Here is an 18,104-nt window from a genome sequence, read left to right on the forward strand (position 1 = left end):
TTTTAGCTAATGCAGCTACAATGTAATTTTAAATATATGATTCCAATGTTGAAAATAAAACATTTTATGAAAGTAATAATAATTAAAACATCAATGAAATAAAAAATCTTTGCAGGCTTCATGTGAGGCCATGAAAACTTGATGTTAAAAAGTTCAACTTGCTTTCCATCTACAGCCTATCTGCCGTTAATCATGACGCTATGTCAAAACAACTGAAATACTGCATTCTGAGTAGATCCATATTAATTGAGGTAAACACACAAGTTGCCATGATTGTTTATGATTGATTCAACATTCAGTTTCCACTACAGCCAGGGATATTTATACAGTTCAGTTATTGTTGTCAATTAACCAAGAATCTTCCTTTACATATTTTGCCACTATTTTTGCACAAATATTGGATGAGTTACTTTATAATAATATTGATTTTCTTGTTTACTGATTTAAGCCATGACTCATGTTTTCATTCCAAATTATAAAACTAAAAGTAATATAATGTACAAATGTATAAGCAGTTTACTAAAAATAATAAAAATGTACATTATGAATAAATTAGTACATTAGTACTGATGCAGTAGATTGCATTTTGTTTCCAGACTGGGGATAGAGTGACTCAGGTACAGTCCACCTCAGACATAAGATATAGAATAGTTTCTTATTTACTGTTAGGAGATCAAAACCCTGTCGCCTTTTATCATCAATTTACAACTATGAATACCATACTCCTGATTTTATGCTAAATGATTACATATAATGATTACATATAATGATTACATATAATGATTACATATAATGATTACATATAATGATTACATATAATGATTACATATAATGATTACATATAATGATTACATATAATGATTACATATAATGATTACATATAATGATTACATATAATGATTACATATAATGATTACATATAATGATTACATATAATGATTACATATAATGATTACATATGCATATTATGATTTCCTTCAAAACCTACATTGTAGTCAAACTTGGATGCAATGAAGCATTTACTTCCTTTAGCACTCTCAATTTGTATTTAAAAAAACCAGCTTTTTCACAACTTTTCACAAATCTCTGCTCATGAATATACAACTTATTTGGAAGAATAAATAAAATGAATGAGAAATCAAACACATTACTTACAATTTTGGATGTATCACTAACGACCGGATACTTTTCTTATGATTGGTTAAAGTACATCTTGTTTTACCAGCAGCTAAGTCCCACAGTCTTACTGTACAATCATGACTGCCACTAATAATCTACACATGATAGGAAACGATAAAAGATAATTCCTATTGCACAAAGAGCACCCTCATAGTAAGAGACACACAAATGTCAGTAGCGCCATCATATGGTGAAAAAGTGAAAAACTTTTGTTTTATGTTGTTTCTCTCCAGTTACGCATGTATGTTTAATTAGCACATTTTTCATCAAAATTAAGATACAAATGTGTATATAGAAATAATGATTTGAATAATCTACCGTAAAGTGGAGAAAACTTTACAGAATATTCTTTTACCAATTAGTGATAAGTATATTGGTTAGTTGTTGCATTGGACAATTGATTTTGAACAGCTGATTTCAAACCAAATTCATAACATAGCAAATACTTAACTTCAATGCAATACTTGGGTCAGCAATGTGTAATATACAATGTAATGTGTCATAATGTTGAGGAACAAAGTAACATCTAAAAGCTCCAGAGATACAGAACTACAACGGTGCAACGACTGGTTTAATTATGATCAGTTCTGCATTTGTACACATACCTGTGGTTCAGAAGCCTGACATTTGACATCAGCGACTGTATTAGTGTGTCCTGTCAAGGTGTGTACACATGCTTTTGTCCTCATATCCCAGACACGTACTGATGCATCACGTGAGCACGTCACTAGGACATCTATCGTAGGATGGATATCCAAGCCATAAACAGCACTGAGATGTCCGTGATAATGTCGAATAACCTGAAAAAGAATCCAAACATGACTCTGTTAAGTGATGAGCAGGATTGTCAATGAGCTTTAGTTAATACTATTGTAATTAAAAATTAGTTATCTTTGTAGTCATCACTATATTTATGGTTTGATAAGATAATTACTAATTTTGTGTCACATTCAAATGCTTTCCTTTGTGAACATTGAAGAGGAGCAAGGGGGAAAGCTGGTACAGGTTACAGAAATTAAAAAAATGCATTTTACGTAAATGCATTTACAGTAAAAAAATAGTTTTTTACACTTTACAGGTAAAGCAAATTCCTAATTAAATTTTACATTTTTATAATATACATGATAATTTGTGTTTAAGAATCAAAATTAAAAATTGCGTATGAATTACGACATTTGATGTTGAAAAAGCTTTATAACGCTTACAAAAAATAAGATCTTTGTACAAATTAGAAATGAATAAAATAGCTGATTACATTTTACACCTTGTCCATGTCTACGATATTACGTTTTATATATATATTTTTACATTATTATGAAAATAAAAACAATTGATTACAGCTTATAAAAAATATCCCTTGCCAACCCTCATTGAATACATAAGCACTATTATAGCGTGTGACAGAAATGGAATCCTATTACTGAATGCAAAAGTTTACATGATGCAAAATGTTTAGTTGCCATTTCCGGCTGTCATGTATTATTAAATTATTATTACGAGGGAAGAAATGTAAAGGTTATCCTGAGTATGAAAATACATTGACCTCCTCTCCGGATTGGTTGATACGATTGTCTTATTGTGTTTAAGCATATTTTGTGGTATTTTTGTAATTACCTCATAGTATAGTTCACTTGTATCAAAAGTAGTTTAGAACATTTTGTACAAAATGTTAACTAGCAACATGAGACATGATGTCTAATTATTTACCACAGTTTGGGTGTAAAACAACTGAAATGATTAAACAGAACTAGGACATTTAAAAACAAGCAGCCTGTCGAAATACCTCCGCTGTTAGCAATGCACATTTCAATTAAAGAACATAAAATATCATTAGAAAATGAAAAATATGTACAGTATCAAAGCAACTGGACTCACTGTTTTGAACAAAAATTAAAAAATATTACTCTTCACCAAAAGTGACAAAAATATTCATCAAAAAAGATATCACCATGGAAATAACAAATCTGAAAGAGGTCCACATGTAGTACATATATGTATAATATCAAAGCAATTGGGCTTTCGGTTTTCAACAAGAAGTCGAAAATATCACTTTTTACCAAAAAAGACAAAAAATATTCATGAAAATTAGAGAATTGAAGATATCATGAAATGAACAAATCTAAGAGAGGTCTACCTAAGGTACATACATGTATACACTAAGTATCAAAGCATTCAGGCTTGTAGTTTTCAATAAGAAGTCGAAAAAGTAAAACATTGACATGGATGACGGTTGATGAACAATCACTCATATGATAAGCTTCGCTCGACAAAGTCGACAGCGGAGCTAAACAAGCAGCCTCTCGGCTGAGATAGCTCCGCTGTTATCATTAGAAAATGAACAATATGTAGACTTGCTGTTTTTAACAAGAATTCAAAAATATCACTTTTCACCAAAAATGACAAAAATAATCATTAAAATTAGATAATTTAAGATATCACCACGAAATTAACAATCTGAAAGAGGTCCACATGTAGTACCTATATATGTAATATAAAAGCAATCGGACTTGTGGTTTTTAACAAGAAGTCGAAAATATCACTTTTTACCAAAAAAAGACAAAAATATTCATCAAAATTAGAGAATTGAAGATATCATCATGAAATGAACAAAACTGAGAGAGGTCCACATGTAGTATACATATATGTAATATCAAAGCAATTGGAATTGCGGTGTTTAACAAGAAGTCAAATATATCATTTTTTACCAAATATATCACTTTAAAATATTCAAAAATATTCATCAAAATTAGAGAATTGAAGATATCATCATGAAATGAACAAATCTTAGAGGGGACCACATGTAATACCTATATATGTAATATCAAAGCAATTGTACTTGCGGTTTTCAACAATAAGTCAAAAATATCACTTTTTACCAAAAAAGACAAAAATATTCATCAAAATTAGAGAATTGAAGATATCATCATGAAATGAACAAATCTGAGAGAGGTCCACATGTAGTATACATATATGTAATATCAAAGCAATTGGACTTGCGGTTTTTAACATGAAGTCGAAAATATCACTTTTTACCAAAAATGACAAAAATATTCACCAAAATTAGAGAATTAAAGATATAATCATGAAATGAACAAATCTGAGAGAGGTCCACATGTAGTATACATATATGTAATATCAAAGCAATTGGAATTGCGGTTTTTAACAAGAAGTCGAAAATATCACTTTTTACCAAAAATGACAAAAATATTCACCAAAATTAGAGAATTAAAGATATCATTACAAAATGAACAAATCAGAGAAAGGTCCACATGTAGTACCTATATATGTAATAATATCAAAGCAATTGTACTTGCGGTTTTTAACAAGAAGTCGAAAATATCACTTTTTACCAAAAATGACAAAAATATTCATCAAAATTAGAAAATTAAAGATATCATCATGAAATGAACAAATCTAAGAGAGGTCCACATGTAGTACCTATATAAGTAATATCAAAGCAATTGGAATAAAAAATATTATTGCGGTTTTTAACAAGAAGTCGAAAATATCACTTTTTACCAAAAATGACAAAAATATTCATCAAAATTAGAGAATTGAAGATATCATTACAAAATGAACAAATCAGAGAAAGGTCCACATGTAGTACCTATATATGTAATAATATCAAAGCAATTGTACTTGCGGTTTTCAACAATAAGTCGAAAATATCACTTTTTACCAAAAAAGACAAAAATATTCATCAAAATTAGATAATTGAAGATATCATCATGAAATGAACAAATCTTAGAGAGGACCACATTTAGTGCCTATATATGTAATATCAAAGCCATTGTACTTGCGGTTTTTAACAAGAAGTCGAAAATATCACTTTTTACCAAAAATGACAAAAATATTCATCAAAATTAGAGAATTAAAGATATCATCATGAAATGAACAAATCTGAGAGAGGTCCACATGTAGTACCTATATAAGTAATATCAAAGCAATTGAACTTGCGGTTTTTAACAAGAAGTCGAAAATATCACTTTTTACCAAAAATGACAAAAATATTCATCAAAATTAGAGAATTGAAGATATCATCATGAAATGAACAAATCTAAGAGAGGTCTATCCAAGGTACATATACACTTAGTATCAAAGCATTCAAGCTTATAGTTTCAAGAAGAAGTTGAACAAGTAAAACATTGACACGGACGATGGACGACAGACGACGGACAATCACTCATATGATAAGCTCCGCTCGACAAAGTCGACAGCGGAGCTAAAAAAGGGATCCAGTGAACTGCTGATGTCTGGTGAGCATCTAAATCCCTGATTATAGCAGATTTATTGCTCTATATAATAACATTTTATCATTTTATATTACAGTACTGGTACTGTGTTCTGTTATTAACATGCAATAGAAACACAAAAGTTGACAAGTCATTCGAAAACTCACCTTATTTTGTTCCAAGTCCCAACATTTCACCTGTTTATCTTCACCACCTGAGAATAAATATGGCTGCCTTTTACTGACAGCGAGTCCTCGAACTGTACTAACATGTCCTGTTAGGGATAACTTCAATTTACCACTTGCCAAGTCCCATATCTTAATAGTTCTGTCAGCTGACCCAGTGCAGAACCATTCATTGCCAGGCTCCACGGCGACACAACGTACCCATCCGATGTGTCCACTTATGACACGGTACAGTTTCCATGGCGGATGCCATTGTGGTTTTGGTAATGTAGGTGCTTTCAGTGGTACTAATGCATTTGATGTCTTAGGACCTGAGACAGCTACGAGTGCCTAAAGAGTGAAAAAAACAAAATTAGAACAGAATTATGTTGTTTTTCTGGTATTGCGATATATCTATGTGACCACCAACATTAAAATGCTGAACACTTAAATATTTAAATAAATTTTAAATTATTTTAATTTTTCAAAATTGGATCTTTCCTTCCAAACTTTTTTAAAAATGTTACCAAGTGTTATTAAAAACAATATTAGACATAAATGCAGCTCAGAGGCTGTCACATTGAAAAGATATAATTGTGCTCTACTGATGTTATTGAATATTCATGTGCATGTACATGTATATTCAAACTTAAGGGCAAAGTTGTCACAGCCAGAGAGCGATATTTGTCATCACAAAAATGCATACTGGTTGGCAAAGTGTTAACATATGATGTCACAGCCTGATGACATATAACCACTACATGTGTGTGTGACACGCATACACACATAAGTGATCTCAAAGTGTATATGTGTCAAAATAGAGTGGTATACTCACCCCTGGGAGTGTTAGCTCTACCATATTATAATATGAAAACAAGTCATTGAAAATGACAGTCCCCGTTAAGTTCTCTTTGTGCTCGTCATATTAAAGCGAAGGGTTGTTGCGAGCGTGTCCTTGAAACTTGAGTTCCAAGTGTCGTATACAACAGATTGTTCATTTACATCAAAACACGCTTTTCGTGTTGTAGTAATATGGCCAAAATAAAAACTGATCTGATTATGAAACACACTGATATTTTATTTATTTATTTATTTAACACTTTATTTAAAGAGGGTAGGCCAATATACAATAAAGTAACCCTCTGTAGGGACAAAAAACACAATATACACACTATAGGCTTGAGACATTTACAACAAATTTTTCACGAAGATAAATTTTGTAAGTTTTCTTAAAAATGCCTAAAGAGGCTGAATTTCTGATATGGAGTGGCAAGTTATTCCATAGGGTTACCCCTCTATACTGAAACGTCCTCTGACCCATGGATTTTTTCCATTTAGTAATGCGTAAATTATTTTTTAGAGAGAAACGTGTACTATACTTGTGGGTTTGGGAGATAGGACTGAACATTTCACTTGTATATAAAGGTGCCAAGCCATTGGTTGCCATATACATTACGATACCTAGAAAATATGAAATTCTGTAATCGATAGGCAAGATACTATGTTTTTTGAACAGTTCAAACAACGATTGGCTAAAGTTGTCAGAGGAAATCACACGAACTGCCCTTTTCTGAAGCTTATACACCCGACATAAATTTGATTGACTTGTATTGCCCCATACTATACAGCAATAGTCCAATAAGGACTGAATAAATGAAAAATACAATGTTCTTCTGACGGAAATAGGTAAGAAGTTACGAACTCTTTGGCTAAGCTTTTTACAAAGCATATCAACATGATGATCCCATGATAGTTTTATCTAAAACCACCCCAAGCGACTTTTTGAAACTGACTGTTTTAATTATTTCACCAATGAATTTAACCAAAAAGTCTTCACCAATATTATTTAGCTTTTGACGAGATCCAACAAGCATAGATTTTGATTTAGATGTGTTGATTGACATGTAATTGCAATTAACCCAACGCAAAATTGGCCAAACATCATCATTAATGCACTTTGTGACTACATTGATACTTGGACCAGATGATAACAGAGTTTGATCGTCCACATACATATCAATGGAACCGTTTTCAAGAAATAATGGTAGGTCATTAATAAATAGAAGAAATAATAATGGTCCTAAAATCGAACCCTGTGGTATATGTATGATGTATGTGCCAAATACAAATGAAAATGTACATAAATTGTGGAAATATAGTAGTAAGGCCAAAAGGTCAGATGGCTGTCAATCGGCCATCCTTGACCAGATTTTGAAACAAATTGTCATGGACATGCATCTTAACATGTATAAAGTACATGTATGTGCCAAATTTGAATGAAAACTGACAGAGCACATCCAAGATACCACATTAAAAAACAAAAACAAGATGCCTGCCAGTCGACCATCTTTGATCCAATTGCACAATAAATCGCCATGGACATGTATCTGGACATGTACAATCTATGTACCAAGTTTAAATGACAATTGACAAAGCATGTTCAAAATACAACATTTTCAAAAAACAAGATGGCTGCCAGTCAGCCATTTTGAATCGAATCGCTAAACCACTGCATGTGCATATGTCCCACATAAGGTACTAGGCACATGCAAAAAATGAATGGAAACGGTCCACAGGATTCTGAAATATGACGTTGGACAGACTGACGCATGGACAGATGGACGGTCGGACAGACTCAGGAACTCACGGACGGTCGGGGACATGTATCCTAACATGTATGATCTATGTACTAAATTTGAATGAAAACTGACAAAGCATGTCCAAAATACGACATTTTCAAAAAACAAGATGGCTGCCAGTCGGCCATTTTGAATCGAATCGCTAAACCACTGCATGTGCATATGTCCCACATAAAGTACTAGGCACATGCAAAGAATGAACGGAATCGGTCCAAGGGATTCTGAGATATGACTCCGGACAGACGCATGGACGGAAACCGAATTATAAGTTCCCGTTTTCGGACTTTGTCCGAAATGGGACTAATAACCACTACATGTGTATGTGACACGCATACACACACAAGTGATCTCAAAGTGTATATGGGTAAAAATAGAGTGGTATACTCACCACCAATGGGAGTGTTAGCCCTACCGTATTATAATAAGAATAACCACTTTTAAAATTAAATTAGTATAATTTATACCAATTTACCGGTAATATTAAAGGTAATTCTCAGACACATATATAACTTTAAAGCACCAAAATGTTCAAACATGATATACAATCCAAAACATTTAATTTGTAACCAGAGTTACATGTAATTTAAACAGGCTCTAGATTATACATTAGATACATCATATTTCGGCATTGCGAGGTCTATCCATGTAGTTATTTGTTATTGATGTTATCAGTTGTGTTTCAAGAATTGACAAAACTCCCAGGTTCATGAGTGAGCAGACAGCAATCATATTTTTGATGATGTTCGTGCCATTCTGAAAAAATAATTTTCTCATGCAACTCTTTTTATCACAAAACACCGAAGGGTTGTAATGTTTTTCATTATGATATACATTTATATCGCAAAATACTATTTTTACTTGACAGTAGGATTTACCCTTACTGCATGTTATTAATGTTTTGGGCCTAGTTCCAAACCGTGGTATTCATGTTTTGGGCCTACTTGAAAACCGTGTTATTCCTGTTTTGGGCCTACTTCAAACCATGGTATTCATGTTTTGGGCCTACTTCCAAACTGTGTTATTCATGTTTTGGGCTTACTTTCAAATCGTGGTATTCATGTTTTGGGCCTACTTCCAAACCAAAGTATATTATCTATTTAACCACAGCTTGCATAACTGAAAACACTGTTCACAACATAATCATGCCATTGAAATGCTGGTATAATATAATTCCTTATAATCTTTGCTATGATTTGGTATGATTGTTTGCAATCAACAGGGCCTTGTTAAAAAAACAAACAAACAAACTCAGTCTGTATTTACGTACCCTTGATCCCTGTGCCAATCTTTCTGCCTGTTGTCGAATTTCTTCTACACTGGCTGCTGTTCTTTCTCTAGCAATCCTGAAATTGTGTACCAGTGAAATTTGTATATAATTTGCATATCACATGCACAAACAGTAGACAAATGTATTGGCAATTGTGAACAGTGAACTCAATCTTGAATACTGTAAAATACTTTTTAATCACCTAGAATTCAGTTTTACTATTTACTCTTTTCCTATATTCTTACTGTATATGTCAAAATTCAGTGAACATAAGCTGCATACAAAACAATTCAGTGAAAATTCAGCTAAACAAAATATTTTACAGTACATGATCACATTCCAGTAAACCAGTAAACACAATCTCAGTATTGATGAGTCTTTTTGGCATTTGGAGAGCTCAAAGATGACTGCCAGTAACCCTTTTTTGATTGATGGTGGATGTGTAGTTGAAGTTAAGGCATGTCTATATTTATTATACGGTATAAGGATCAGGAACTGCATCTTTAAAATAAAATAGCCACCAGTCGGCCATTTTGAACCCAATCCATAACATAAAATGACATGCATCAAGGTCCCAATATGTTAAATGTATGTACCAAGTTTGAATAGAATCCATGCATGACTGAGATTCAGTTCCCGAGTGGTAAAAATGATGCATTTTTGGCCTTCAAATGGCTGACATTCAGCCATCTTGAATGGGGTCATGGAACAAAATCATATGCATATACATGTATATGATATAATGTCTGGTGTATATGTGAAGTTTGGACTTAATCAGTCTAAGCATGTGTATGAATAATACATCTCAATAGTATCAATAGAGGGCAATCCTTAAGTCCTTGTTTTCTGGCTGTCTGAATGAGACCAAAAATTACTCAACACAAAAAGTGGAAGTGTTAAAGTTCAAATGGTTCAATACAATGTAGGCACATGTATTAATCTGATACAAAATTTGGTCTATTACAAACGCACAGGACTGTATTTCTATTGAGAAAATATATTATTTTTTAAAGATATACATGTATTATACAACAAATGTAATTTGATTTATTTGCACTTCTATTTTAGATGTGCTTCTGATAGAACAAATATATATTACAAGAAGCATGTATTCCATTTGATTATTTAGGATATCTTGTTTATGGGGAAAAAAGAAATAACTGGGTTAACTCACTGAGCTTGGGATGCTGGCAATGACCCCATAACTTCTTGTATTCCTGTTTCTGTTGATTAAACATGATAAGTAAATATTTATTGTTCTTATTGAAGACATAAATGCATAATGTAATTAAATGTGTAACAATCATACATGTGAAGGTTTATGTGGTCAGCTATATTCTATTATTTTCATTACATGTACTACAGTAATTGTATCACAAGGATTTATTGAATGAGGATATAAAGATCAATGAAGTAAAATGAATTGTAAAAACATCAAAAAAGAACGAACACATAGAATCCTATACTGTCAATAATAGACCTGATTATCTGAATTCAAACCAAGCTTTCAGTGCATTCTGTGATGGTTTTTTAGAAATGCATTTGAGTGAATTGTAAAAAGTATGTGATCTTTATTGCATATGATTGTACATTTGAGTGAATTGTATGGAGTATGTGATCTTTATTGCATATGATTGTACATTTAAGTGAATTGTATGGAGTATGTGATCTTTATTGCATATGATTGTACATTTGAGTGAATTGTATAGATTATGTGATCTTTATTGCATATGATTGTACATTTAAGTGAATTGTATAGAGTATGTGATCTTTATTGCATATGATTGTACATTTGAGTGAATTGTATAGAGTATGTGATCTTTATTGCATATGATTGTACATTTGAGTGAATTGTATAGAGTATGTGATCTTTATTGCATATGATTGTACATTTGAGTGAATTGTATAGAGTACATTTTGGATGTGATCTTTATCGCATATAATTACATTTGATACATGTATCTAAGTTACATATCCTTATCTTGATAATAATGTTTCTTTAGAACAATAAACTTGAATATTACCTATTGTCGGGGCATACGGGTGGCCAGGAGCTACACGTGCAGACATTTCTTCTCCTACAGGAAGAGTATAATTAAAGATAATGCTTAACTGTACTATTTGGGAGTCAGAAGAGGAAACATGTAAAGATGTTTTGGGAAAGTCTCTACAATTTTCATATTATTGCACATGTGGCACAGATTTTCATATATTTGAACTGTAAGTAACTACAAAACATGGCATAATTTTAGATTTAATAACAAATGAATTGATACAAACTAACAATGCACAATCTTTCTTTGCATGAGTATAAAAGTCCTGAAACATTTGCAATAATATCTTAAAAGTTTGCACAGGAAATATTCACGAAAATTTAGATGGGCACAATTCTGACTGTTTCTCAAATACATGTACATGTAATACAACATACATGTATAAAGTTAATTTCAATGTTCCTTATAAAATAATATAATATGGAACATATAAAAATTCCCCAAAATAATAATACTGTAATATAAGGGAATTAAAATACTCGTCAGATTTGAAAAAAAGCGTAATGAAAACGGAACATTTATTTACTACAATATCAAATTGACAAAGCATGGGAAGCAGATTACTAATAATTCATTCTTATTATCAGCTGTATAAATGTCTTCATTCTGTTCACTAGCTTTACAGATGTTTTATTTCAGCCACATACAAATTATGTTATCCCAAACTGGTTAATATTACATTCAAGTTAAAAAGAAATGTTCTTTTTTTACTAATCTGACATTTTCTCGGTTGCCTATGATGTATATCAGTCAGACAATGACAAGTAAGTATATGGGTCAATAAAAATCAAATAGGAAAATTTATATACATTTATTTATATACACTTTATTTATATATTTTAAAAGATTCAACCCTAAACACAGTACACGCATATATGCATTAAATAACTAAAAAACACCCCTTTTACATGTTTTTTAGTTCAGCTTGAGTACTTAAGTACCCCAGCAATCCTTATACAGCAGCATCCACAGGGCAGTAAATTATACATTTTTTTCAATATCATAGTAAGACATACAGCAAAAACAAAACACTACTGTAAAATCTGTATTAAAAGCCGTGGCTTCTATTAAAATGTTACAATGCAACAGAGGGGATGCGGCTTCTATTAGAACATCTACACATACGAAAAATGATGAATTTTTGGTTCTCAATTGTTCAAAAAGTATGGGTGCGACTTCTATTAGGGATGCAGCTTCTAATACAGATTTTACGGTAATTCCTTTCTCACCTGGATGTTCTCTGATTGGTGCATGGGTTCTGGCATGTGTTATTTTATTTACTTCTTTGGGTATTGGTAAATGCATTACAGGTCCATACTCGTCACGTGCCTTACAAGCCATTTTCAACTTCTCTCTAAGAACACAGTAAATCAACATCAGATAATTAATCAAACATGTCAACTTGATGATGAAATACTGGGTTTGGTTTAGTGTTTATAATATGCTATGTTCACAGGGTAGCATTCTATCGGAGCCGAACTACTGCTCCTCCCATGGATTACCAGGAGATTATCTCCAATGCGTTCATACGGTCAGGCCGAACGAGAGCCAATTTTTGTTAGAGTTCGCTTCAGTTTGATCAGAGTCAAACGGAACAGTACCCTCAAATAATTAGTATGAAAAAAAATGGACTGAAAACGATTTTGGTGTCATGCTTGTGTTATTTTTTTACATGGCACGATGCTGTTGAGATATGAAGGTAGAAAAGACAATCTCGAATCCATGCTCGAATAAACAGGAAACATGGCAGCTAAAATGTGATACAGCCTATTATTCGCTTAAGTTATTGTTACCATTTTGTAATTATTCAACTGTAGTGATATCTAAACTACTAGGAAGAATCACAGTCCCTCTATCCTCTCTATCTATCAAAAAGGGACTCTGGAAAAATCTAAACCTACTAGGAACACGTCACCGTACCGTGATAGCTTCTTCGATTTTTATCTTTAGTGTCATTAAAAAGTTCCCGTTCAGTCGTTCTTTCAAGTTTTTGTCACATAAGTTTGTACGCCATTTTTTCTATTTCCCGTTGAGCTATCAATCTATCGCAGTAATTCTTTACTCTGCCAAATATATATTAGGATACGTACCTCTTCGTCAAGCCGGAAATTGCGTGAAAATTATGAAAGATGTTGTCTCCGCCATAATTGAAATGAGAGGTTACTTGAAGAAGACGATTGAGGGCGTGATTTGGGCTCCGATAATAAGCCCCTGATGCGTATACACGGTCAGGTCATGTCGGAGCTCAACCCTATTAGAGTTCAACCCCAAGGGTTTATCAGAACCAAACCTGGCTCGAGCCGTAGGGCTCCGATAAAATGCTATCATGTGAACGTAGCAATAGTCATCAAGCATTACAATACATGAGGTTTATTAATCCTGAGGATGTTTGATTTAGACAAACAAATGAAATAAAAAAGACAAATTAAAGTAGTGATGAGGCAATGAAATAAACTTCTATGGGATTCACATCAAAATGTATACGATGGAATCATTACAGCAAGATTGATTTAAATTATGCAAGCCATTTCAAATTACGTTTTTAAGATGATGGACTATAGAGTAAGTATCTAGATTTCTAGACGATCCGGCCCTGGTAAAAAAACGACGTTCCGGCCCTGGTTTGGACGTTCCGGCCCCAAAACAGTTTGGTCGATCCGGCCCTGGTATAAATTATCTTCGATACGTGTTCATGTCTAATTTTAATATATTAAATACACGAATGTTTGACTATCTTGTTTAACAACTTATTTTTCGTCTTTTGCAAGGCATTTTTTACGATTTAACACCGTGTTTGACAGTGCAACAGATGTATGTTCATTTATTCGCCGCCCCCTGCGTGAACCGCAGACATTAGTATACACATCTAATACAATCTGTTTTTGTCAGGGTTCGAATGCACATTCGTGGTTTGTCGCGTAATGAACGTTAATACATGAAATGCACAACGAACGTATGACTATCTTATTCACAACTTATTTTCTGTCTTTTGTGGCACTTGACAGAGTTCATGGAAAGAATGTAGCCATTTAGCACAATGCAAGGATCGTACACATCTTCCGTTCGGGCATGGTGTCAAAGTACAGACAATCATTGAAATGGTAATGAGGAGTGTAGCAAACAGGTCACTTGACTCCAGCGACAACTTGTCAAAGCACACACAAATATTTAAATAATAATTCCCTATGGAAACACATTCAAACGAACAACAAAAATGCGGACCCTGAGCGGAACTGAAATGTATTGCTCAACAACCAGAAGCACAACATGCAAAGAAACAGTTAATTTGTTTATTTACTGATAGACCAAAATTTTGTCTGCCTACATAAACCGCTACATAAACTTTCCTCTGTTGATTAATATTCTTAATTCATGACGTGACAAACCACAAATGTGTATTCGAACCCTGACTAAAACGGATTGTATTAGATGTGTATTCAAGTTATCTGTCTGCGGGCCACACATGTCCATGTGCACAGTGTAAATCACATCCGGCCATACAGTGTTTAGTACAAAGGCGGCGGCGAGTAAATGAAAAACAAATATGGTGTTAAACCGTGAAAATTCCCTGCAAAAGACGAAAAATAAGTTGTTAAACAAGATAGTCAATCATTCGTTGTGTATTTAATATATTAACATTAGATATGAACACGTATCAAATATAATTTATACCAGGGACGGATCGACCAAACTGTTTTGGGGCCGGAACGTCCAAACCAGGGCCGGATCGTCTTTTTTTTACCAGGGCCGCAACCGACCAGGGTCGGATCGTCCTGATACCTGTATCTACATTTGTATAATTAATTGCATTTATTTTATTATAACTTGTACAATCACTACATGTACACTGTGCACCAGCTGACTGTGGGTTGGGCATGTTTGGTATGAAGTTCAATACAGTTGCAGCTTTGGCTTTGCAAAAACAAAAACAGTGCACATTTATGCATTTACCTCAGCAATGCATACACTCTAGTTTCTAACACCACAAACCCACCTCTCAACCCCAGCGCCAAATGTATATTTTTCAGAGTTAGTGAAATCAAAACGACGTGGGGAGTTCACTATACATTTTCGTGCTTACCGAGGGAACGATCAGAGTATTGCAATTTTGCACCCACATCATGGGGATTGCAATTCAGATGAACTTTCTCATAACCAAAATGCCTACCCGGACCACCACCCCACACCACTGGCCAATAAGGATCGATGTTGTACTTACGCTTCTTCGTATGCTGGTGGCGGATCAACGTTGTCAGATACAAACATATCATGCGATCTCTTCAGCGATCGGAACACGAGTGTATGCACAGAGTGTTTCTGTACTTCCTATGGAGATATAATATTTACAGTAAACGTAAATCGGACGTCATTCATAAACAGTTTTACGTTGTTTTGTTTACTTGTACACTAAGAAACGATAACCACGCTACTACACTTACCTCCATGGTAGGAATGTACTGTACTCAATATATAGATGAGATACTTCACGTGACTGGTTATAACTTCAATTAACACAATATACCAGCAAATTGCGTTCACGGAATTTCAAAAAAGCAAAACAATGTTTCAAAGCATGGAGGACGCCATGTTGTATTTTTCCCAGCAAGCACTGCTTTATGTATCTCGTTCAACATAAATTATATTGCGTATAATTTATTTATTGTAAAAAATAAATAAAATACATGATCATAGAGATACTAGATTTATTTCTTTATATTTTATAAAGTGAAAGTGTGTCTCATGTTACTTGGGTATTATTTCACAAATGAAAAATATTATTATACATCTTGCGAAAGAGGGTGAACCTTATCGTGACCCTATGACGTCAAGTTGCCAAGATTCTAATAAATACTTGTTGTGAATAGACTACCTATACCTGTTACCTTTCGTTTTCAGACGTTCTTTCCTAAAGAAAGTTTGGAATCGACGTTGAAAAGTGACTCAAGGAGCATTCCAAAATGGCAAGTACTGTTATGTTCCTACCTGGATCTATCCAGTAGCGATCGTATCTGTGATTTGCCTAAAATTGACCAAGTTGTGCGGGACTGTGGTAAAATCAAATGTCAACATATCCTTATCAACTTACGGAAAACCACAACGCGGAACAACTGAACAGACAAGAAAAGATACTCTGTAGTTTTTCTTTAGATTATGACATTTCTATTGAATATGGTTTCTTCAGGCCCTCTCACCTCTGACCTAAACACTCCACCCCCCAATGTAATTCAATATGATGTGATCCATACAATCCTGTCCTATCTTATCCTACAATTGAAATGGAGGAGGGGTAAGGTTAGGATTATAGTTATGGGTGAGGGGACCCTAAGGAACTATTACCCTGACATTAAATCTGAATTCATTTAATGTATTATGTCATGTTTCACTTCCTAGACAATTATTTTGGCTTAATTATTAGAGTGGATTTGAAGAAGGTATTAACAACCTAATCACAACAATAACATAAACATACATAACATGTAGTAACACTTATGTCACTTTTTGATAACCTTAAAGGATCAGTTATTACATATGGCAGTGACCTTTGGGGTGATTAAAGTACTATAAAATTGGCAGATGTCTATTTTTCATTCTACAGATTTGTATTTGGCATCTCTAAAATTACAATCTATGGTGTACTGAGGGAGATACCCAGTTGACATATTTATTAAAAAACAATAATTGAATAGATTCAGTAATTCATCAAATACATTATTGAAGGTTGCTTAAATTGGTGATAAAAACAAGAGTACGTAAATGATTTCAATCAATTGAGAAACTGCTGAGTACAGTAGTATTGATTATAACCAAGTTGTATCTTCAAGTGAGATGATTTCAAGAAATTAAATAAATTATTTGAAAAACAGTGGGAAAATGATTTCCATAATGACAATAGATAGCAAATTGGTCCCTTTAATAAGTTTTAGAACCAGTATTGAGAGTGATAAATTTATTTCCATTATGAGCAACAATCACAAATATATATGTCACTTTCCTCAGCTCAGTTTATTAAGACCCAGTCGTAATAATGAACTGTAAGTGTGTCTTGAATGATATTGTAGCGTTAATTGTTTTTTCTTGTTTTTTTTCTTTTTCTTTATTTGTTTTGTTATGCACATTTATGACCATTATTCTCTTCTCTGGGAAATATTATGAGTTAATAAATATTATTATTATTAGACTGAAAAAGTAGGGGTGAAAGTGGTGGCAAGATGTCGACCAGTGACAGAGGCAGAGTCAAATGCAGGTGCTTCTCGGATTGTAAAGATGAGTGGTGACAAAACCACATTACAGAACCCACAAGGTGGCGGCACTTCAAAGGTATAACTATGAATGGTACAACAGTATTAATAAGTGTTCTTGATGATCAGTTTACTACATGTACATGTAGTAGTAGTCTTTGATGAACAAATTCTATTAAAATTAGATTTGCAAGTAAATTTGCAGGACCATGGGCTGAAATTTCGCATAGAAATATAAATTGGCAAGGTCAAATGTAATTGAATATTGAAAAAAAAATGTATTTTTAAAAACCTTTTTTCTGAACCACACATTTTTTTTGGGCCTAAGGA

The 18,104-nt window shown here is 33.2% G+C and overlaps 2 protein-coding genes across 2 annotated transcripts in view; one reads left to right on the forward strand and one right to left on the reverse strand.

The window, feature by feature from the left end:
- Positions 1–16,140, reverse strand: part of LOC100367359 (pleiotropic regulator 1) — a 113,114-nt gene extending 96,974 nt beyond the window's left edge. Inside the window, exons 1-9 of the mRNA XM_085498614.1 lie at positions 15,975–16,140; positions 15,755–15,861; positions 12,765–12,889; positions 11,506–11,559; positions 10,656–10,704; positions 9,482–9,557; positions 5,579–5,926; positions 1,785–1,979; positions 1,156–1,274 (exon numbers count right to left, since the gene is read on the reverse strand). Coding sequence (XP_085354740.1) covers positions 1,156–1,274; positions 1,785–1,979; positions 5,579–5,926; positions 9,482–9,557; positions 10,656–10,704; positions 11,506–11,559; positions 12,765–12,889; positions 15,755–15,861; positions 15,975–15,980 — 1,079 coding nt within the window. The 5' untranslated portion in view covers positions 15,981–16,140. The remainder of the gene's footprint in view (positions 1–1,155; positions 1,275–1,784; positions 1,980–5,578; positions 5,927–9,481; positions 9,558–10,655; positions 10,705–11,505; positions 11,560–12,764; positions 12,890–15,754; positions 15,862–15,974) is intronic.
- Positions 16,141–16,371: 231 nt separating this feature from the next.
- The window catches only part of LOC100366509 (kinesin-like protein KIF13A), a 41,986-nt gene continuing 40,253 nt past the window's right edge, over positions 16,372–18,104 (forward strand). Inside the window, exons 1-2 of the mRNA XM_085498082.1 lie at positions 16,372–16,496; positions 17,713–17,853. Of these exons, the coding sequence (XP_085354208.1) occupies positions 16,494–16,496; positions 17,713–17,853 (144 nt within the window). The 5' untranslated portion in view covers positions 16,372–16,493. The remainder of the gene's footprint in view (positions 16,497–17,712; positions 17,854–18,104) is intronic.

Source organism: Saccoglossus kowalevskii, chromosome 4, assembly GCF_978046115.1.
Source record: "Saccoglossus kowalevskii chromosome 4, keSacKowa6.1, whole genome shotgun sequence".
Lineage (NCBI taxonomy): Eukaryota > Metazoa > Hemichordata > Enteropneusta > Harrimaniidae > Saccoglossus > Saccoglossus kowalevskii.